Genomic DNA, 21,927 nt, shown 5'->3' with positions numbered 1-21,927 from the left:
GTGGTATTGAAGAAGCGGGTAAACTAAAGGGATATTTTTCTCTGAAATAAAACTAATAGTCGAACCTTTGTAATTAAAAGAAACTATTTAATTTTAGTTCAAGCGAGTATGTCATGTGGGCCACTTAAAATAAAGTAGCTCCGCCAGGCAACAAATAAATAGAAAGAAATCGCTCTTCTGGTGTTACTGAAATTATAAACCGATTATTAACCCTGATGAGGTCAGCTGGTATCTGCGTCGGAATAACTTGGTTTACACCAGAAGAGCGATTTCTATCTATTGAAATGTTGCCTGGTGGAGCTAACTCTATTTTATACATATTTCTCATTGCATCTGTACCCATGTAACCCTTGGCATCTGTATGTACAGAATTAACCCTCCCATATATGTACAGACGGTTTACAGCGGCATCTGCCATTCTGACGTCAACCAGTGGAAGGATGAGTTGGACTTTGGTGACAAGAAAGTAACTTTCTCCGGGGTCAGATACAATTTCCCTGTTGTCCTTGGACACGAGATAGCTGGGGTGGTCCACTCCATCGGGGAAGAACCTACTAACGGTGGGTGACGTCATGTGTGGGTGACGTCATGTGCGGGTGACGTCAATACATTTATTTTGACGCCACTAGTCTTTAGGAAAAGTGTTAAAGGCCCATGGAAGGCAGTCACTATTTATAAGAGGCTTAAAACTTCTGATCTATGTGTTGCAAATGTTACATTAATGTATGACGTCACTTGATTGACCTTGTATGTCGTCATAATCTGTTTTACGTCAGAGGTGTAAATTGTCAGAAAGTATTTTGCGACACAACTAAGCTTAAATCAACTTGGTGTGCTAAAACGCCTTCTTTCGGCAAATTACTCTAAATAAACGGAATAAATGTATAATTTGACATCAAATTTGTAACCTTCAACCGTTTAATGCGTTTTATGTTCCAACAAATTTTATTTCCTGTGAAGACCTCAAAGTTGGCGACCGCGTTGTGATTTACCCGTGGAGAGGTTGCAACAATTGTGGATTCTGCAACAAGGGCTTCTCAAACCAATGTGGGAAGCAAACACAACTAAGACTCGGTGCAGGGAGGCCTGGAGGGTGAGGTTACTACAGGTCATAGGGTCATGAACTTTGTTGGGGTCATGAACTTGTGTTTGGGTCATGAACTTTAGTTAGGGTCAGGAAATTTTTGGGGGTTCATGAACTTTCGTTGGGGACATGGACTTTTTTGTGTTAGTCAACTGGCCTTTATCTTTTGTGTAATTTGATGTTGATAATCGTAATTTAATTAGCGAGTGAATGACAGACCCAGATACACCAAGGGTTTTAACAGTTTTTTTTAGGCCGAAAACCACCAACGTGCCCAGACATGCCCAACCCCCTAAATATCACCCCTATATACCCAGGTTTTCGAGCTACGTTGTGGTTCCGGAGTGTGGCATGGCCCTCAAGTGCCCGGAAACCTTAGGTCTGGATGTGGGATGTATGCTCACGTGCTCCGGATTAACAACTTACAACGCTGTAGAGAAAGCAAAGCAAGCTGTGCAGGAAGCTCATGACTTCGAGGGTCGGTGGAAGTTTTACGGTTATTTAATCTATTAGGGGTTTATGTTTGTTTTTAAAGTATTGCAATGATTGGGACTTTTTATCCGGAATTTTTTTTTCGTAATTTTTTTTGTTATTTCAACAAAGCAGAAGTTTGTTTAACTTCGGTGCCAACTGTACTCCGATGGATGATTCAAACCTAAAGTTAAAGGTTTTATTTCCCCTTTGTGTCATTAATTTATCCATTTATCCTCGGTATTTAGATATGATGCTTAAACCTATAGGCGCCTAGGGGCAGGATTTTGTTTGGGGGTTATTTAAAAAATAAAAAATGGAAATAAAAAAAAATAGGTTCTGCAGAAAGAGCCAAAAGTTAATAATCAAAAAAAATTCCATTAACAAAAATGTTTTTGGTCAATTGTCTGGCTATCAACACAAAGACCACAAAAAAATGCCAGGAGCAGCCACGATTATAAAGTTTTCACATTGAGTGTAGCGTGAGTTGTAACCCCTGCTGTAAATTGAACTTATTTTGTTCCAGGCCAGGCTGCAGTGTTGTTAGTCGGCGCCGGTGGACTCGGCCTCTGGTGCCTACAGATCGCCAGGGCGGTGTTTCCCCCTAACACGAGAATCGTCGTCGCCGATATCACGGTAAAAATTAAAATGTGGAAACTTTAAAGAGTGTGGATGGGGGAGGTGTTTAATGCAAGTGTGTTGCTTCTTACAATATTTTTGAAGGCGTATTGATGGAATTGGTTTTTGCAACTTAAAAATCCACGTATATAGGAAAGGTGAGCGCATTACATGGGTCTTTGGACGCCATTTTGTATTTTAACAATTGTTATTTCTCCTTGTTTCATCTTCCTTTATTACGTCACAGGACGAGAAGCTTCAAGTGGCGCGCGAACGCGGTTGTGACGACACAGTGGTGTGGTCACGTGGTGCAGATGAGAGCTCGCTATTGGCTGAAACTTGCGAGAAAGGTTACAAGGGAGGTTACAACGCGGTGATTGACCTTGTCAACAACAAGGTCACGGCAGCACGTAACATGAAGTGCCTCAGACCGGTAGGTGGCGCTAAACCTGGAATATAAAATGCTTGGGTCGTCTTCACCCTTCAAGGTGTTTTTTTTCGGTTTTAAGTTTTCGATTTACCTCTTGTTGCATCAAGTTCTGGTGAAGAAGCGAAATGCGTTTAATTTAATAAAACTTGGTTTAATAAAGTTTGCGACTTGCTCGCTTTCGACGACTGATTGAGTTTTGAAATATTGGAATTTTAAGAAGCAGTTTTACAAAGATAAATTTAAAACTAATATCAGTAAAAATATATGTTCGTTATGATATGATTTCTATGTTTAGTTTGGAACAATCGTCATGGTTGGGTTGTTCGGGGGAGCTGTCGATTTATCCCTCCCTTATATGGTCACTGGATGTCGCCAAATCAGGGGGGTTCTTGTCGGAACTATTCAACAACTCAGGGACCTTGTGGCGCTGGTCGATAAAAACAAGGTAAAGTTTACATTAATTTTGTATTTCGTCTTTCGAAGTTAATTTGATTTTTATGTTGTGTATATTTTTACTGATATTTATGCTTTAAAATCGATCTAAAAACATCGCTAATAATAATTAGAATTGAGTTTCGATAAAAACAAAAAGAATACAATAAACTGTTCGGCTGGTGTTTTTCTGTGAAGATTTAAATTGCCTTTATGCTAAAAGGTTTTGTTTTACGATAAAAACGCTTTAAAAAAACCTTACCCCCGAGTAAAATTCTTTATAAAAAAAGGCTTTAAGGTAAAAAGTTTAATTCCAGCCGAAGTTAAAAGACAAACTTTGATTTATTCCAGTTAATTCCTCCCCCGATGATTTACTACAAACTCGACCAGATCACCGAAGCGATGACGACGTTGCTTGAAGGACGAATGCAGGGGAGGGGGGTCATCAAGCATGAGTAACCCCCCCTATGAAGGGCCTTAATGGCGCAACATTTGTAATTTCAACTTTAATTGGTTGCAAATGTTATCGTGCATTTTGCAAACCGTTTTTTTTTTTTATTGTTTATTTCTAATTTGTTGTTATTCTACCGAAAGCAGAGGTCTTTAAATCACATTTTGGTGTCCGTGAATAATATTGTGCCTTTTGTGAAGGTTTTAGCAGATTCATAAATGTATTGGTTTAACCTGTGCAAATAACCACTATTTAGTTTTTCTGTTTTGACCTGTAGACAGCAGGTCATGTTTTGTGACTCGTAGACCCCTGATTCAAGTGGTTCTAAATAACCAATTGTGGCTTTTTAGTCGTGCGTTGGAATAATAACGTTAAACGATAAAAAACTGTTTGTTTTTTAAGGATGTTGTTTCTGTATTAGACTTAGTTATCCAACAAACTTTTAAACAAGTTATTAAAACAACAAATTAGGCGTTTATTGCATGGTTTCTCAACGGCGACCCTCGTTCCTGCTGTGGTCTTGGCCGATATTTATTTTGAGTCGGACTCGGGACTCGAGTAAAGACCGCGAAAACTACCTGAGTCCGACGTGCGCATGCGCAGTACCACATTTAAAACTGTTAAAGGCCGCAAATTGCAAATCGAAAATGTGAAATAGCATATGGTGGAATATTTTCCAACCACGTATTGTGGGTGGTTCAACTATATGACAGCCCTATAGGTGGATTGCTGAATACCCACCGTGTTTGTTACGTAAACGGGTGAAATACATACATTCCGAATGGGACTCGACATTATTTATCTTATTTGAGAGTCTAAATAAACCTCAAAAGTCAATTTCATCAATAAAACTGAAATTAAAACCACTCTAGCAAGAACCATGGCATCCCAGGAATTTATTACAGTTTTTTTTCATAAAATGGTGACATCACAAACACACAAGTGATGACGTCACAAGTTGATTGGATGACGTCACATGTTTCCATTCTTTGGAGTGAGTTTTACCATTTCGTTTGTTAACCACAGGCATGGAAGGAGGCAAGCTCCACTCAACGTCAGGAACCCAACGATGTACTCCTGAAAACAAAAAAACAACTTTTAGAATTTGCACTTTTAGTAAAAACATGAAATTTTACAAAATTATCCAAGTATGTATCAAGAAACATTATATTTGTACTTTCTGTAAACAATATACCACTAAACGCAGTGTTTTTTGCCTTCTATCAAAAAATTAAATTATATTCGCAGCTCACACAATAATAACTTGACAATACCCTTCATACACGGAAATGAAGCGTAAATGTCTTAAATATTGTTTAATTATTTTGTTAAAAACACCTTGACAAGGAACACACCCCTGCCACGCCTACAAAACTGATTTCTAACAATATATAGTTAATGTTATACGCAAACAAATACGAAACACGACTTACAAACGGGGTTGACTCCCTGTAAGGCCGAATGTGCATTCTGCTGTAAGTTGGTTGTTTCCACGCTGGACGTGTGACCTTGCCACGACCTTGAAGCAACACGTGTCTGGACAAAGTTTGGCGTAAAAGTCGACTCGGCAAACTGGACAGCATTTTAATCTTGTTTATTTCAACACAATAAAAGTGCATGAAAGCTTCGAAACAAAGAACACATATGTTCTGGAATAGTTTGTCACGGAATAAAGGGTGTGACGTTTTCTTTTTGTTAAAATAAATTTTCTGGCCCGGATATTTTTTTTGTTAAATATATTACTTTCATAAAGCCATGAACAAACGTCTGTTAAAACTTAATACTCGTCTTGCTACTGATCGTCGAATAAAAAGGGAAAGTTGAAATAATTTTACCACTCCGATGACTACTTTGTCCCAAAATAAACACTTGGATTTCTAATTTTCTAATATAGAACTTTTATTTTAACCGTAGAATAAAACTTGTCGCAAACCACTGCTTTATTTTTCTGGTTAAACTATAGAAGCCTCAAGCTTATCAGTATCCCACCTTTGTTCTGCTAAAACATTAAACAACGTTGGTCGTAAACCTTCAAATCGTGTTGTGAAGCGCCATTTATCACCAGCCCCTTAACCATCGTTATTTGAGCTCGTAACACCTCAGGTCTGTTTGACTTACCACCAACAACCAAGTGCTGTGAAACAATTGATCCTCTGTTCAGACTTTAGATAAATGTTCTGACTTGACTCTTCCGAGGAACAGATATATGTAGATATTAAAAGGTTGAGGTTATTATTATAAAAGTTTTAATAATGCAATTATTTCCTTCTAAATTCCGAAATTAAATTGCATTGAAGTCTGTTATATTCGAAGATCAGAGACGCGAAAAAGTGGAAATATATTTTTGTGTCGCGCAAGAGCAAGTTCAACTAGTTCTTTTGCACAGAAATTAAGTAAAAGTCTGAACATCTGTGCGATTTTAACTTGCCTTATAGAATAGATTAACCGCAACAGTTATTTTCTCACTCGCATAACAAGAACAAGAATTTTTACTAGAAAAACAAGTCTAAAACCACTTTATGCTACACACTTAAAACAAGAGGTAATCGACGAGGATTTTTGTCCAATAGGCATATAACCAGGCAATTATTTGTAGCTAATCTCCAACTTATTCGTCATTTACGCGCCGCACAAGTTATAATTTTTTTCTTGTGGCCGCCCCGCTAACCTGTGTTATCTTCATAAATACGGAAAGCTTCTGATAGACCTTTAGTAATTAATTAGTGCTTACTAAAACTATAGTTTCACCAACCTGTTCAAGGAACGCATTCCCTTCCAATGGGCCTAACATTTGCATAGGCATAACTTTTCCCCGCCTTTGCAAGATTAACTAATAGCTTTCATGTGCACCTTAATCAAACGTAACTTTCACTCTTAGCAGGGTGCAATAAACTTCACTATACTGAAAAAATCAGCTTCAGTTGTAAGTAAATGAGTCGAGCTAAGGCGCTAACAATAGAAGCTGTCCTTCCGTTGCTCCACACAACACTATGGAGTCACGTACGCACGCAATAAAACGAAAGCGTTCGGGTGAAATTTTAACAGTTGCTAAGTGGTCGATCGGTGTAGGAGCTTGCGTCGTGAAAAGTGTAGGCGAGTTGCTTGTTTTAAATGTTAGAGAAATACGATTTGAAAATTTAGGATTTATTTGCATAATTATTTTTTTCCTTTAATTTATTTAATATATGTTGCAAGCTAACAAAAGCTTTAGTTATTAGCGAGATGCTAGTGGTTGTATTTTGTGAAATGGTTACTTTCAGACCCGACATCAAAAGATTTTAAAGTCGTTTTTAAAACATAAAGTGAAACGGTGCATTCTAAAAATTAAAGTTTTGACAAACTCCCGTTAAACAGACATAAGACAACAACTGGTTTATGAGTTACACTGTTACGAAGATAGATGACACACAAGGTAATGGGTGTATTTTAAATAGGATGTAAAGCAGTAAGGGAGATGAAAAAAGTACATTTTGAGTCATCTTCTTTATGAAAAGAAGTTGTTGAAAAGGTTGTCTACAAACTTATTGACAAAAGTTATTTTAGGCATTTCTGTATTTTTTGTAACCATTTAAATTTAAACAAGTATAAAAGTACCACTTTTTTTCATTTAAATACGTTTATTTCAGATAAATTTGAATTTTCACACGAACCGAAATGATGTAAAAACATAAAACAGCAAGTTGTTGTTCACATATCAGCGGGTTTGTATTGCTGCCACAAGTGAATGAAGTAAAAAGCCGGTCCGACCGAGAATAAAGTGAAAGTTGCAAATCCAGCAATTATTTCCTGAAACACAAGGTAAGGTTGTTTTAGTTGTTATGCTTATAGCAATGATTTTTTTCTAAAAAAATTAAGTCTCAATTATTTCCAAACTTTTATTCTTGGTTTCACCAATTTTTTATTTCAAGGTTAAAATATTTTTTTGTTTACCTCAAATATTAAAGTATTTACTTACAATTTTTGTAATACTGTTTAAATGCATTTTATGTGTAACTTATTTCATTTCAATGCAAATCTTGATTTAAAAATCAACTTTAAAACATTTCCATTAAAAAATATATTTTAAAGTTACTTTCAGTTAGTTTTGTTAAATCTACGAGAGGTATTTACCTAACATGTTGTTTTATTTTTTAAACTTACAAATTAATATTATATTTAAGAGTAGTATTGAACAAACTACCTTGTTAGACAAAATTAATAACTCAGTGAATCTAGCATTTTGTTTGGAGTTTTTTTTTAAAAAGTAACAAAACGAAATGTAATACAAAATTTTCCACATAGATATCTTACCAGAGGTGTTGATTGGTTGGTCGGGGGCTTGACCCCAACTCGGCTCAGTTGGAACCTGGCAGCGTCGGGTCGCATCACCTTGGTACGTCTCGGAACGACAAACAACGCTTTCCTCGCTAGCTGGCCCAACATTTCGTGATTCCTGTACAGGTGAGATTAAAATATTGTTGTTAATAATGCGAAATTATAAATAACCAAGGACAAAATTAGCCAAGTCAGATAAATCACTAATGTTTACTAGCTGCCTGATACTTGTTATTTTTCTGATAACGATACGTGATACTAGACGAAAACCTATCATCTAATCCTAAACCAAATCAAGTGAAAACTACAAATTCAAGTTGAACTGGATAATTATTAAAATATAACATGCTCCGTGGCCCTAAAAGGAAGGTGAGGGTCACAGTTAAAAAAACCCTGGTTTAAATTGATTTTGTTCAAATTACATAAACCAAATCAAGTGAAATTTTTCTTGTTTTTATTATTCTTAAAAAAGAAAACGCTTCAGTGCTTCAATTCATTAATTATCGCTAGTTAATATAAAATTTTCTAAAAAAAGTAACTTTTAGGCCAAAAATGAGCATTGTTGAAATGTAAAAGTTAAATTGGAATGGCACCGATAACACTCTATTTTTGTATTGGCACAGTGGTTTCCAGTTGTTAACTTACGGCACACTGCTTAAATTATACTAGGATGTTTGTTCAAGCGTGGACTGCAACAGGGTAATACTAATTTACGGAATGATGAATGGTCGGAATGGTCGGAACGCTCACTAATTTAAGTGTTACCCCGTTAAAACAATTATTAAACCAACGCACATTATTTGAGTTAGGGTTGGGGTTAGCGTTTGGGTGAAGGTGGGTCAAGTGTTATTATATTTAATTATAATACTGTGAACGTTCCGACCATTCATCATTCCGGAAATTAGTGTTACCCACGTGTAACCTTACAATAAGCTAAATTGAAAGAGCAAACAGAAACTGTATAAAAGTTGAAAAAATCATCTTAATTTGTTGCACTCTTATCCAACAAGAAAAATTAAAAAAAAAATATGAAAATCCTTTAGCACTAGAAATAGTGCTCGGTTGAACCACTGTATATTAGCAGTAGATTAGGACAATTTAAAACAATATTTTAGATTAATAGTAATTTATCAAACCTAATTTCTGTTTTTTATTTTAGAAATTCTTTTAAAGTTTGGAAAAGAACAACCCTACATGGCCGCAATCAATAAAATAATAATGTTTCAATGAAACACTTTTTACTTAAATGTGTAACAAAGATTGTGAACCCATAATTGTATATAAACAAACTTTTTCACTTGATAACAGCATTAAATATGTTTTACACAATAGTCAATCGTCAGAACGTTTGATAAGGGAAAAATGACCTTAATTTACAAATATAGTTCGGTAAAACTTTAATTTATGTTGATATTAAGCGCAAATAAAGTGATTTATTAATATTTAGATAAAATCATTTTTCCCAAACCATTTTACCTGTTCGAGTGATTTTAAAATAGAAATACAAGTGGGTCTTATATAGCGCAACAAAAATATGTAAAAAAACAACGACTTACTTTGTATAGCGAGGACAAACAAAACTTTTTTCGACTTATTTTTTTAACGACCTTGATTTGATAAAAAAGCAAGAGAGTGAAGATGTAATTAATTTATGCAAGTTTCGCTGTAGCGATTTAAGAGAAACTGCAGTCAATAACTTAAAAACTGTTTTAAGGTTTTAAATGAATGCATATAAAATTAAGGTATTTTGGAATGTACACAAAACAACTATGTGTTTAATTTATTTGAATAAATATTGTTTATTTGCATTTTTAGTCGGTTTTTCTTCGGCATGAAAAAAGTGTTTTTTCTAATAGCCTTTTTAATAAAAATCAATTGTATCCGATTACCACAAAAGTTTCCAGGAACTAGGATTCACTAAAATACAAATTATTCATACAACAAAAAACATTTAAAATAATGCATTTAATAAATATTTATATAGTTATTTTTATATTCGTAAAATTAAATAAAATGTTATTCAGCGCAAAATTTATTTATGGTACACAGAATAGAAATATTATTATTTCGCATAGTTCGAGAGGCGCATGGTTACTAACAATAAGGGTTAAAGGTCACTCATGTGTTTTTAAGTTAAGGTGTGTTTTGGTAAGATTAATAAATCAGCAATTCTAAATGTAACACGTTTGTAATTTAGAACAACATTGCTTCCTTTTGAAAATGTTAGTGTGTTTTCTATAAAGTCGTAATTTACAATTTAAAAAAAATATTTACATTCTACATAAAGTGAGTACAAAGTAGTCGACCTCAATCAAATTTCCTTGTGCATTATAGACTTGTTTAGTTAATGCAATTTTATAATACAAAATGGGTGAACCATCAACATCTAACGAAGACACAAGAACTGCTGATGTTAAAGAGCTGACAAATGACGAACTACCGACTGTTATGATTGTGCTCGGAATGGCTGGGTCGGGAAAAACAACTCTTGTTCAGGTGTTTGTTGATAACTGACACTTCTTAGTTAGTTTTGGGCGGATTATTATACAAAATGGAAAGTGATAATTCCAATCGGACAATTTTGACTGAGCAAAAGCTACTACCAGGATAATTTAGGCCAGTTGCACTCTCAGTAATGCATTTCGTGCCAGATTGGAAACTTTGGATATTGCGCGGGGGAGATGTTTTGCAGATGAAAAAATGCGCGGCTGAAAATAAAATTTCGACTTGAACTTGCGCGGCTGAAAATAAACCACCAGGCTACTGAACGTTCTAAGTTGCGACATTATAATAAACTTACAGGTTTACAGCGTTCCTAGAATACTTGGCACTGAGCAATTTTTGTTTGGTGTGCAGGCGCAGCTAAATATTTAAGTTTGATAGTGTAGCTTTTAATATGCAATATTACTCGATATTGCCTAATTTGACGTCACTATACACGTGACCGTTGTCCACTGATGCATGACCAAAACGCAGAACTGTGCTTTTTAGCGTTTTGCAGGGGATTCTATATGATGCATTATATTATATACGTCTTATAAACTAGCGTTAAAAAATGTTATGCAACTTCAGTATGCGGCCCGCCAATTTTTTTGTGCTTGTTGTGGTCCTTGTACATTTTAGTTATGCAGGCCTGATTTAAGGTGACACATTTTCGGTCATACACGAGTGATGAGTGAATAAATGTGACGTCAGTTTTACAGGAGCCATACTAACGTTTCTATAATGCTTCTCGTAAATAGTAAAGGTTGTTAAAGTCCATATTTATATTTTAGCAGTATTACTCATTTTTAGGTAATTTAGTTTCATACAGAAGTTTGCGCGGCTGAAGTTTTGCGCATTTGCTCGAGTCAGATTTGCGCGGCTGAACACATTTTCTATAAAATGCGCGACTGTGACCGCGGCTGAAGGTGCTACTGCGCAGGCCAAACTTTCCAACCAGGATTTCGTGGCAATTTGCTGTAAAGTGCATTGGGCCATGATGAATCGCGTAATACACAAAACTCCAGTGACTCTAGTGTAATCCTACCACATTTATTTTAACACGAACGAAACAAGTTGTCAAATTTAAAATTGCAAGGAAAGCATGACTAAATATTACCCAAACGCTAACCCCAACCCAAATATTGTTAGCAATATAAACCAACAGACAAAAATGTGGCAGGATTTTAGACCAGCACCTTCTTATGGCCTTAGCTCAACTTTGAGGTGCATAACATATCCCCTGCGCAATATCCAAAATTTCCCTCGAACTTGCGCATTAATAGATCTGGCCAAGTATTCATATTCTACTATATTGCTAAGTTTAGTGGTTTCTGTGGTCCATGGCAAACTGTCCCTAAATATTTAAGATGTGGAAAAAGGTGTATTTTCCAGGGTAGTGTATTGGCTGTTTAAGTCTACTGATATTTTCATTATACTTTATATATTTAATTTTAAAGTTGCTACTCTTTATTTAAATAAAAGTAAAAAGTATTCTTTGATTTCAAGAGACTCACAGCACATCTACACGCCACAAAAACTCCCCCGTACGTTATAAACCTTGACCCGGCAGTTAACCAAGTCCCTTTCCCTGTGAACATCGACATCCAAGACACAGTAAACTACAAAGAAGTTATGAAGCAATATGGTCTTGGACCTAACGGTGGAATCATGACTGCTCTCAACCTTTTCACAACTAAATTTGATCAGGTAAATAAATCATTGTTTTAAACTGTATTATTCATATAAGAACAAATTGTCATAAATCGCAAACCATTGCGAATAAAATACTAGCTTTCTAAGCATATATGCAACTAGTATTAACTTTTCGCAAGGGTATCATTATATTACTAAGAAAAAATAAATACAATTTTATAATAAATGAAGTTTTTTTATGCCTAAAGCAGCCTAACTAAACAAAATTAATGTCAATTTCTATTTTTCATAAATACTCTGGTTAAGTTTTTAAATTGCTAACAAAAAAAACCTTATGTTTGTTAAGTAGTCAAAGTTCTACTTTAATTTAAAACTTTTTAAGGATTCCACCACAATTATAAATAAGTTATAAAACTATTTGATGTTGCTTAATTTCTAGGTGATGTCATATTTGGAAAAGCGTTCATCTGAAGTGAAAAATGTTGTGATCGACACTCCCGGACAAATTGAAGTTTTTACTTGGTCGGCGTCTGGAGCAATTATCACTGAAACTTTGGTAAAAGTTTTTTATAATTAAGTTTTTTATCCATTTGTTAAAAAGTATAAAAATGTAATGAATTTTTACAAAATTAGTTACTGTCAAAACGCACTGTAAAAACACAGTATTGTCAAAATTAAAAAGCTGCACAGCCATGCTAACCGAGTGAAACTAATATTTCTATTATGAATTCTGGCAACTAACACTCACATAATAAACACAATTAACATATTTATCCAATTAAGAATAAAAGTGAATTATTGTTAGAAAGACTTAAATTTTGTACTCCAGAGCACTGGATACTGTTGCAGGTAAAATAATGTAAAATTGGTAAAACCAAAGTTATAGCAATCCTGTCTGAAGGGTTAGTTGTTGAACACATGTGTTGTGTGTGTGTTTCTTTTATTGAGTTATAGCAGTCCTTTAACATATTTTCACAACTTTTTAAATATTTCTTCAGGCCTCTACTTTCCCCACAGTAGTTGTGTATGTGATGGACACCGCTCGAAGCACAAACCCGGTCACATTTATGTCGAACATGTTGTACGCCTGCAGCATAATGTACAAGACTAAACTACCTTTCATTGTCGTCATGAACAAAGTAAGCACTTTATATCATTCTACATGGGAGTTAAAGTTGAAGTTGCCCACCAAATTGCTTATAATATTCTAATGTTTTTGTGAAGATAATTAACAAAACACGCATGTTATATCAATTTTCTACATCTTAATATTTAAAAAGGGACTTTTCCATCATGTTGCATAAAAGACTTATTATTTTCTTTACCTTTGCCAAACTTAAAACAGTTTCTAAAAAACAGTTTGTTTTCAGACTGATATAGTCGACCATAGTTTCGCGGTTGAGTGGACGACGGACTTCATTGCGTTCCAGGATGCTTTAAACTCAGACACGAGTTACATGTCGAACCTTTCGCGGTCGATGAGCCTCGTACTCGACGAGTTTTACAGCACACTTAAGGTAATAAAAAGTATTTTATCTTCGGAGCATAATGGTTAGAGGTTCTGGTAGGTCGCAGTAAGAACATCAAACCCATGCACAAGTAAGCATATTTTAAATGTTTAAAGAAATATTTGAAACATTCAAAATGATGCCTAGTTTTGTAAGGACTTTTATATATTCTTGCTATATATTTTATCTTTGAATCACAAAAGTTTATACAAGCTGCTAAGAACAGAATAAACAACTTAACTTACAAGGTAGTTTGTAAAAAGAGTTTCAACACTCTTTATGAACATTTGTGATTTATAATAATCATTTTAACTTCAGTTGAATTAATTTTTGAACTATCAATATTTTTATTTGTTAACCGTTTGTCAGTATATGTCTATGCAACCCATGTTGTATTTTCATTTGAGTTTGTTGTTTCAGTTGGTTGGCTTCTCAGCTGTAACTGGATCTGGGACGGACGAACTTCTAAAAGCTGTTCAAGAAGCGAGGGAAGAGTACATCAAGTGAGTTGCTTCTTAATAATGGATTTAATTCACGATTTAAGACATAAATTGATCTTATATTCATATTTTTATAAACATTTTGTTGCATATTCGGTTTCTAAAAGGACCTTTAAGCAGAGTTATACAAATTTGCATTGGTTTAAGACCAAGTTATCTACTATAAGGAAAATGTAAAAACCAAAAGTTTTCAAAACTAAATGCATTTTATTTAATATTATTATTTGTGATTTATTCAAATTAAGTAACCGGTGATGTTCATTAGGCGAAACATATATTTCGTTTATGTTTTATACCTATTTTTTATAAACAGTCCTAACATTATTTATTAGTGAATACAAACCTCAGTATGACAAGTTACGAGAACGACGACTCGAAGAAATTAAAAAGAAACAGAAAGATGGAAAATCAATGCCTTCAAACTCCGGTAAGACTAAAGTTCTTTAAAAATTTTGTGTTTGTAAACTGTTGCCAGGACGTTGTATGAACATTTTTAGTTCGCTGATTCCCAAAGTATTTCGGTAAACATGACGGAACCTAGAACAATTACGAAACTTTATAATTTGATTGTGACGTCATAGAACTTGTAGCGGACCCCGGTATCATTGTGACGCGTGGTACTGACGTCACTGATGACGACACATCGGACAGCTCGATCGATGAAGAAGGTGAGTTGGGCGAAGTTTACTAACTTTGTCAAAAAATGAATATCGCAAGTTTGAGCCCAAATCGTGCCGAGCCTATTATTTAGTCGTGTTTCCCAGCCTCCATTTGTCCCCTGTGTAAGAGCGTTTAGAGCGCACTTTCGATATCAGTGTTGTAAACAAGTCATTTGTCCAAAATACTTTAACGGTTCAGTTAACACAAAGACGGCATCATTATATCGGCTAGGTGTTGTTTGAGAGCGCCGCTATTGCTTCCTGATGTTGACCACATTGTAACCATGCTTATACCCAACCAATATGTCATATAAATAGAAACTATTTGTTGCTGATTTATAAACTCGTTTCTCTAAAACAAATATTTTTTTATTCAATGTTTCGTCTTTTTTTGTAGAAAACCCTGCAGAAGCTGAAGATTCATTTCAACGATTTCTCGAAGGAAAGAAAACTTCTAACACTAAATCCTGACGTATAAATCGTTACTGTGGCAACCAGTTGATTACGTCATGCTGTAGTGACATCACACTTGAGCTGTGTGTTACGTCATAGGGGAAGGAAGCAACGGATATGACGATTTGTTAGTTGCGAGACGACGTTTGATTTAACGACATCTACTTTTTCTTGGTTTTGATTCACTGCCCCTTTTTTGCATAATACCCAAAGTTTGCGTTTCAATAAAAAAGGTAAATGATTGCTTTTCATAAACTTGGGTGTTTTTTATTTAGCGGTTTGCTTAAAACATTCCCGTTACGAAATTCTCTTAAGACTTTTTTGTTTTTTATGTATTTCAGGTAGTTATGTTAAACCCTACCCTAGTTTATGAACCGATACAACAAACAGATAAGGTTGTCCAGACACTGAGTTGGTAGAAATCTGTGGGGATTAAGTATTTGTTGACACAGCTCGTTGTTAATTCTCGAAGTAATTCCCGTGGACCAAATCACTTTACCGGTACATTACGGAGCTAACAGTCTTAAATTGTGTTTCCAAATAGTGTTTGCGCATTAAACAGCACATCTTATGAAGCTGGAGTTTCTTTAAACTTACTCCATTAATTTTGCACCCTGTAAATTCATAGGTGTCCCCCAAGTATTCCTAAACACCCTTAATCGTTTACCCTGGTAAACAACCCTCAGTCACCCCGACTTACAAGAACCTTAATTTAATCGACATAAAAGCTATTGGTTATTCCCCTTACATGGGATTATATGCACAGTTGTTCTCTATAGTTCCACGACAAGGTTTGCTGCGCCAAAATGCGCAGCTTCTAAAATAAGAAGCGTAGCAAGAAACTGTGTTCACATCCTACTTGAGCGCTTAATTGAAGTTGTGACAATTGAAGGCACTTGAAACCGATTTAGAGTCGAGCAAGCAGAACTAACAAAGCCCCGAGTTGCGCATGCGAAGTTGTAAAGGTGGAATATTTTCCAACCACGTATTGTAGGTGGAGGGATTATGACACACCCCTATAAATGGATTGCTTAATATTAACCTTATTATAGATTCCTAAATGGGTTAAATATAGTCAGTAGAGTCCGAAGTCGGGACTCGACGAAATTGGTAAATTTGACCGGAGTCGGACTCTAGTTGTTTCAATCTGACGTAGCACCTTACTTAAAACAGCAACACTCAGTGGCGTAAAGTGTGTTTTACACCTTGAAAACGTATCCAAGTTAATGACAGGAAGCGCACAATGAGTAAACAATTACAGTGAGGTTTGTCATTTCTTCGCTGCCACTAGCATACAGACCTGCTGGGCTTGGGTAGTGAAAAACAGGGCAAAAGGCGGAACTTTTTTAGGCTTTTAATGTTAACCCTGGCTAAGGTCCTGTTGTGTGTTCAAGCTTATGCAATCTAGGAATTTCCCTGATAACAAATCCAAATGGGTCATGAGGTAACCCTCCTACGAGTTGCGCACAAAAGGCGGGTTGAAATAACACCCAAGTGTTCGGTGTCCAGAAGAATGCCTGGGTTGCAACAATACGTGGAAGTGGTGTATTATTGCAATTGTAATCTAGCGAGGTGTGTCATGTTGCTCTTAAAATACCCTTTGTGCGCAATTTACCCAGGGGCGGATTCAGGGTTTTTGTTAAGGGAGAAAAAGTTGACAACTCTCCCTGTGAACTTGTGCGTCAATTTGTTCTTCAAATGCAGTATTTGATAAATAGTTTTTTGAAACATGCAGAATTATAGAACACATAAAAAGGTGTGGGTTGAATTAGTTCCGCTTGGTCAGAAGAACAGAAAAATAAAACCTGGTAAAAAAAGTCAATTCTATAAACTGTAATTTATACACAATAAAATGAAAATAGGTGCCGATCTAGAAACCTACCACTTTTTTTACCGCGGACCCCTAAAATTATTTTTAGTCTCGCGTGGACCACAGCAGGCTAAAAGAATTAAAAATGACGTCATAAATTTACGTCACAATACAAATAGACTTCTTAAATCTGCTGACTTCGGCCCAAAATGTGAAAGTGAAAAGGAGTCTAAATACATTCAGTGCAAAACCGTTTTATGTTTTATTAAACTATTTTTTAAGTTTATTACTATTTAATTATACACTAGCATTTCAATTAGGCCTCCATGGATGTAGCGACTTTTTAGTTATGTTGAGAAACTTATGGTAGTATCCTATATTCGTTTAATAAGTAACAAAACCTAAAGTCGCTAAGTGAGTTCTATCCGGGTAATTATAAATTCTATTCTGTCCTTAGGAATAATCAAACAACACAAATGTATCTCTTTAGTATATATTGGGTTAAGTGTAAAAGATGAGCGTTAATAACTATCACAAACAAGAGTTAGCATTAATATCGGCATTACACAAATCTACTTACAATATTATTGTCAAATCATAACATGTTACTGCAATAACCACGAATCAAAACTGGCATATTAGAACCGAATCGTTCTCAAATATATAGCACAAAATGCAATACAATTTAGCAAAGTCATCATGCTAACAATTCTATTTCTGGCCAAGTTGGAAATTTAGAAACACAAAAAAGTCCATCAGTCGTTCAAAGACCTGCAGACGAGGCTAGCAGGAATTTGCTAAGATAAACAGTACACAGGCCCACTTATCTCGCCCGAGTGGCCATCGCTTCGGGCAGCGAATGTCGCTCGCACGCACAGTCTACATTAACATTGTATGCTCTAAATGACCGAAATAAAGTCGTGGTAATGTACACCTGAAAAAGATAGAAAGGAACAGACAATAACTACATTAATTTCGAAATACAAAAACACTTAAGAATTATCGCCGTCTTAAAACCTATTTAACAATTCGTAATAACTCCTAATGATAGTGGAACTTTGAGATTATATGCTTGTGACAATTAACAAGTTTAGATGTTTACTGTGTTGATACACACGTAACAATGGACCCCGTAAAACTAGCTCACGGACCCTAAGGGGTCCTTGGACCCCAGTTTAAGAACCCCTGCTTTACACTAACGAAACAAGTTGTCAAAAATGAAATTGCAAGGAAGAAATAAATATGGGAGAATAAATGTAATATTAATACCCACCCAAACCCAAACGCTAACTTGCATCCTAACCCAAATAATATTAACAATATAAATCAAAGCTGCGGAGTCTGACTCGGGACTCTAGTAAGGCAACGTAAAACTACCCGAGTCCGACGTGCGCATGCGCAGTACCAATTTAAAACTGATATGGCCGCCAACCGTAGATTGCAAAGGTGGGGTACCATGTGTTGATTCTGTATCCATGTATTGTCGGTGGATGAAATATAATGACACCCCTATAAGTGGATTGCTGAATATCTTTAGTTACGTAAATGGGTAAAATACAGGTTGTAGAGTAGGACAAAATCGCATATTTGACCGGAGTCGGATTAAGGACTCGGGATTTTTTAACCGACTCCGCAGCCCTGATATAACCCCCCGAACAAAATGTGTTGATTCTAGAGTAGCGCCGGAAACTTTACTAAAAACATTTCAAAAGAAGTTTTTTAACCAGGTTTCACGAGATCATGAACATGCCAAAGTATGTGTCAGTGCTTCCAAGTTCAAGCTTAGTGTGGGTTCCTGTGGTGACCTTGACCTCTACAAGGCTTCCCGCCTCTAGTCTCAAAACAGCCCCATGGTATGACGTCTTGCTCGCCTCCTTAGCGCCCCCAGGCGGCTCGTTTCCTAGGAGATAACTATTTTCCATCACGTCATGCTTGGCTGAACGCACTCCAGCCGGCATAATTGTGGTCACGTGACTGTGAAAGCTAGCAGGAGCTGAAAAAAAATAAAACAACTTTTGGTAAGTTTTTGACCAATTTAGTGTCAAAATTACCTGCAGACCTAAATTAATATATTTGGTTCTCTATGAGATGAAAAGAAGTTCGCGATTTGTTTATGGAAGAACAGTTTTATAAAATCGTATTATTTACTGAATATCTTGTATTGTACAAAGTGTATCTGTATCTGGCAGAATATATTATTTCAATTTATATTTACAATTAAAATTGAACTTAGTGTCTTCATTATGGCTTCATATTCATTTTTGGGAAGCGTAGACGCAAAGTTTTGAAAGCTCATCTAAGGTCTGCCATTCATGAAAGGATTTGAACTATGGCAAACTGAATTTGTAAAAAGAGTTGAAGTACATGTTCACTAGCTAACCTTAATAAACTGCTTCTATAAGCACAACTGTTGCTCTTTATGAAATTTTATAATATTTGTTGACAATTTTTAAACCGTTCCAAGGGATAATTATTACTTACGATGTCGTTTGTATTTATACGTCACTTGGCTGTAGACGTAATATCTCCCGCTGACCTTGACTCGGAGCTGGTGACCTTGACCTTTTTCCGCTTGGTTGCACACGAAGTTACGGTCAGATCCGGGGTTTCCCCAATACTTCACTTCTTTGGGGCCTAAAAATTAAAAGAAAGATGAATTTTAAATTCTAGATTTTTTCTCAATTAAGTAGAGGTTTTAAATAGAAGCATTTATGGTTAAGGCGTCATTTGGTATAGAACTGCGCTTAAAATATCCCAATGAAATCTTAGCATTTTAAACGTTAACTTATTTAATAGACCAAATAAGTTCAAATAAGAAAAACCTTATTTTGGGTTTCGCTGATATAAAAAAAACTACTTTTACGAAAATGAAGCCGGGGAGTCGAACCGAAGCGGAACTTCACGAACCGGTTCTGGCCGTTTATTTGATAACCGAAGTCTTAACATTTTTTATAAAGTTGTAGAATGTTGATTTAATACTGTACCCTTGGATGGATGAGCGGTATGGTTTTTTCGTGCAGTCAGATGAGCGATCGGTCTTCTTACGTCGAGGTAAGCTTGGTGAGCGAGTTCAGTTTTGTTGGCCAGAAGCTGACGGACCACTGGAAGAAAAGAATTAAGTTTGAATTAATTTACAAAAAAGTTGAAAAAAAACTTATTTTTACAACCTCCAATCATCATGCTCCAAAATTTTTTTTTCAGCTAAGTATACTTGCGAGTTTCTGCTTTCTTAGTTTACATGTGTCTCTTAAAGTAGATTATTTTGCCATTAAGAAAGCGGATTTCACTGTGAATACATTTTGAAGTGCGTTGCTAATAGTAAGTTTTTGGCGCGTGTCTAGAATCCTACCACTTTTGATAGTAACCAAACAAGTTGTCAAAATTGCAAGGAGAAAATAAATATGAGAGAATAAATATATTTAGAATACTTCATCCCAAACCGAGATAGTGTTAGCAATATAAAACCCTGGACGAAATGTTTGTTACCTTGCAGAGATTCAAATGGCTCAGGTGCCACTTCACATTGCTTGTCAATCAACTTCTGACGTTGTTTGATGACGTGCTAAAACAACATACGAAAATATTGCACAATTCCAAGCAAAATACTTCGGTTAACAGAAACGTTTGTTGGCTATTTTATTTACTGGGTTTGTTACATCACAAAATTATTTGCCGTTTAACCCAGAACACCGCTAATCATTTTTTTGTTCGTGTGGATAAAACAAGTAAACTTTTTATTTAAAAATATTTGATTCTTGATTTAAATCACAAACCAAGATTTTAATTAGGCCCTTAAGACCCCCAAAACTATTCAAAATACTTCCGAGGGACCAGCGTACCCCAGATAAAAAACCCTGCTTTAGGTATCCATAGAATAGTAAGGTTTTACGAGCTTAAATGTTGTTGTTGGCGTGTTGCTGTGGATCGTGTGGGAATGACGTTCCCCTACTACAGGGTCGTGACGTAATACAATGACGTCCTAAGTGACGTAACACATTACGTTTTTGCATTGCAACATTTGCTAGCTAAGTTGAAGCTTTCTTGGGTTCGTTAACAATAAGTTGTAAACAATGGTCATTATGACGTGATAATACCTGTCTGGCGCTTTGTGGAAGGACAGATGAGTAAGATTCCAGGGAACTTTGTATTTTTGCTGCTCGTTGTTGCAAGTCGGAGTGTAGAGCGTCTAAAAATGCAGGTAAATTATTGCTTTATGCAGAGTTGTAAGCAAATACAATAAAGTTATTAGGATACTGAAACACAAGTTAAGTGTACATAACTGCGAAATTACCATACACAGCACTAAGTAGTCGATTTGCAGTTCAGCATGGTCAATTTGGTCATTTGCGCCAAATTTTGTTTATTGTACTTCAAATGTAAGTTAAATGTGGCACGATTTGTGTTTACAGTATTCGCATCATTTAATAAAAACTAATAATTATAAACTAAAAAGCGGAAAAAAAGCAACTTGTTAATTAAAAGAAAACACAAGATTAGCATAACGGTGTCAAAGACTTCATAACAATAGGAGTATCGGTGCCTTATTGTCTCTAGGGTAGGATGAGCGTTTAGTTCCATAATGTGCCTACGCAATGAATCCGCAATAGCAATACATTAAGTTTAGTAGTGGTATACGTTGGTTGCCTTTTTCCCTACTCTCTCGTTTACGCGCGTCACAATCAACCTTGTTTACTTTCAAAGTTGCACAACTCGAGCCTCAATAACTTTACTTCTACAGAACATACTTTTGCGAAACAAATTGCAATAACTTATGCATTTACTTACAATTTCAAATATGCAATAAACTCTAAACTAACCGAGTTGTTCCTCCAATGCACTAGCGTCCAGCAACATGAAGTAACTTGTGACTGCATATGCGGTAGTTGTGGCCAGCATTATAAGCACAGGGACTGCCAACTCCTTAACTATAGTATTTGCCATATTGGGTGCAAAAGCGAATTAAAAAATGCGACGCGAGACCGTAGTCTAGCCGATGCGTACTGTTTGACAATAAAAGGTTCCCTACTCTACATTACCTTTAGTACACCCAGCGAGGAACC

General features: G+C 35.7%; 2 protein-coding genes and 1 long non-coding RNA gene across 3 annotated transcripts; 1 reads left to right on the top strand and 2 right to left on the bottom strand.

Moving 5' to 3' along the window:
* Positions 1 to 7,061: 7,061 nt before the first annotated feature.
* LOC146141345 (uncharacterized) lies at positions 7,062 to 9,464 on the bottom strand. Its single transcript, XR_014501373.1, has 3 exons — positions 9,357 to 9,464; positions 7,777 to 7,918; positions 7,062 to 7,272 (listed from the first exon to the last, which is right to left on the bottom strand). It is a non-coding gene; the product is annotated as an uncharacterized LOC146141345 (long non-coding RNA).
* Positions 9,465 to 10,144: 680 nt separating this feature from the next.
* LOC146141344 (GPN-loop GTPase 1-like) lies at positions 10,145 to 15,276 on the top strand. Its single transcript, XM_083391433.1, has 9 exons — positions 10,145 to 10,296; positions 11,791 to 11,991; positions 12,377 to 12,493; positions 12,936 to 13,076; positions 13,308 to 13,454; positions 13,866 to 13,948; positions 14,278 to 14,372; positions 14,527 to 14,613; positions 15,002 to 15,276. Exons 1-9 carry the CDS (start codon positions 10,168 to 10,170, stop codon positions 15,073 to 15,075), a joined length of 1,074 nt encoding a protein of 357 aa, XP_083247559.1. The 5' UTR covers positions 10,145 to 10,167; the 3' UTR covers positions 15,076 to 15,276.
* Positions 15,277 to 18,004: 2,728 nt separating this feature from the next.
* On the bottom strand, positions 18,005 to 21,794 carry LOC146141343 (uncharacterized). Its single transcript, XM_083392054.1, has 6 exons — positions 21,685 to 21,794; positions 20,962 to 21,053; positions 20,354 to 20,429; positions 19,852 to 19,968; positions 19,349 to 19,501; positions 18,005 to 18,860 (listed from the first exon to the last, which is right to left on the bottom strand). The coding sequence occupies exons 1-6, from the start codon at positions 21,761 to 21,763 to the stop codon at positions 18,598 to 18,600; spliced, it is 780 nt and encodes a 259-aa protein (XP_083248180.1). The 5' UTR covers positions 21,764 to 21,794; the 3' UTR covers positions 18,005 to 18,597.
* Positions 21,795 to 21,927: the final 133 nt, after the last annotated feature.

The sequence above is a fragment of the Ascidiella aspersa genome, chromosome 6 (genome assembly GCF_963924565.1).
Source record: "Ascidiella aspersa chromosome 6, kaAscAspe10.2, whole genome shotgun sequence".
Lineage (NCBI taxonomy): Eukaryota > Metazoa > Chordata > Ascidiacea > Phlebobranchia > Ascidiidae > Ascidiella > Ascidiella aspersa.
The sequence above is the reverse complement of the archived record's forward strand: the minus strand, read 5'-3'. Positions and strand labels throughout refer to the sequence as shown.

Excerpts from the sequence above, each read along its gene's own strand:
- LOC146141344 (XM_083391433.1), top strand. The coding sequence starts at position 10,168 with ATGGGTGAACCATCAACATCTAACGAAGACACAAGAACTGCTGATGTT. Across the intron at positions 12,494-12,935 it reads CAATTATCACTGAAACTTTG|GCCTCTACTTTCCCCACAGT; the intron begins GTAAAAGTTTTT and ends ATATTTCTTCAG. Across the intron at positions 13,455-13,865 it reads AGTTTTACAGCACACTTAAG|TTGGTTGGCTTCTCAGCTGT; the intron begins GTAATAAAAAGT and ends TTGTTGTTTCAG.
- LOC146141343 (XM_083392054.1), bottom strand. The coding sequence starts at position 21,763 with ATGCTGGCCACAACTACCGCATATGCAGTCACAAGTTACTTCATGTTG. Across the intron at positions 20,430-20,961 it reads TTCCACAAAGCGCCAGACAG|CACGTCATCAAACAACGTCA; the intron begins GTATTATCACGT and ends ATGTTGTTTTAG. Across the intron at positions 19,502-19,851 it reads TACCGCTCATCCATCCAAGG|GCCCCAAAGAAGTGAAGTAT; the intron begins GTACAGTATTAA and ends TTTAATTTTTAG.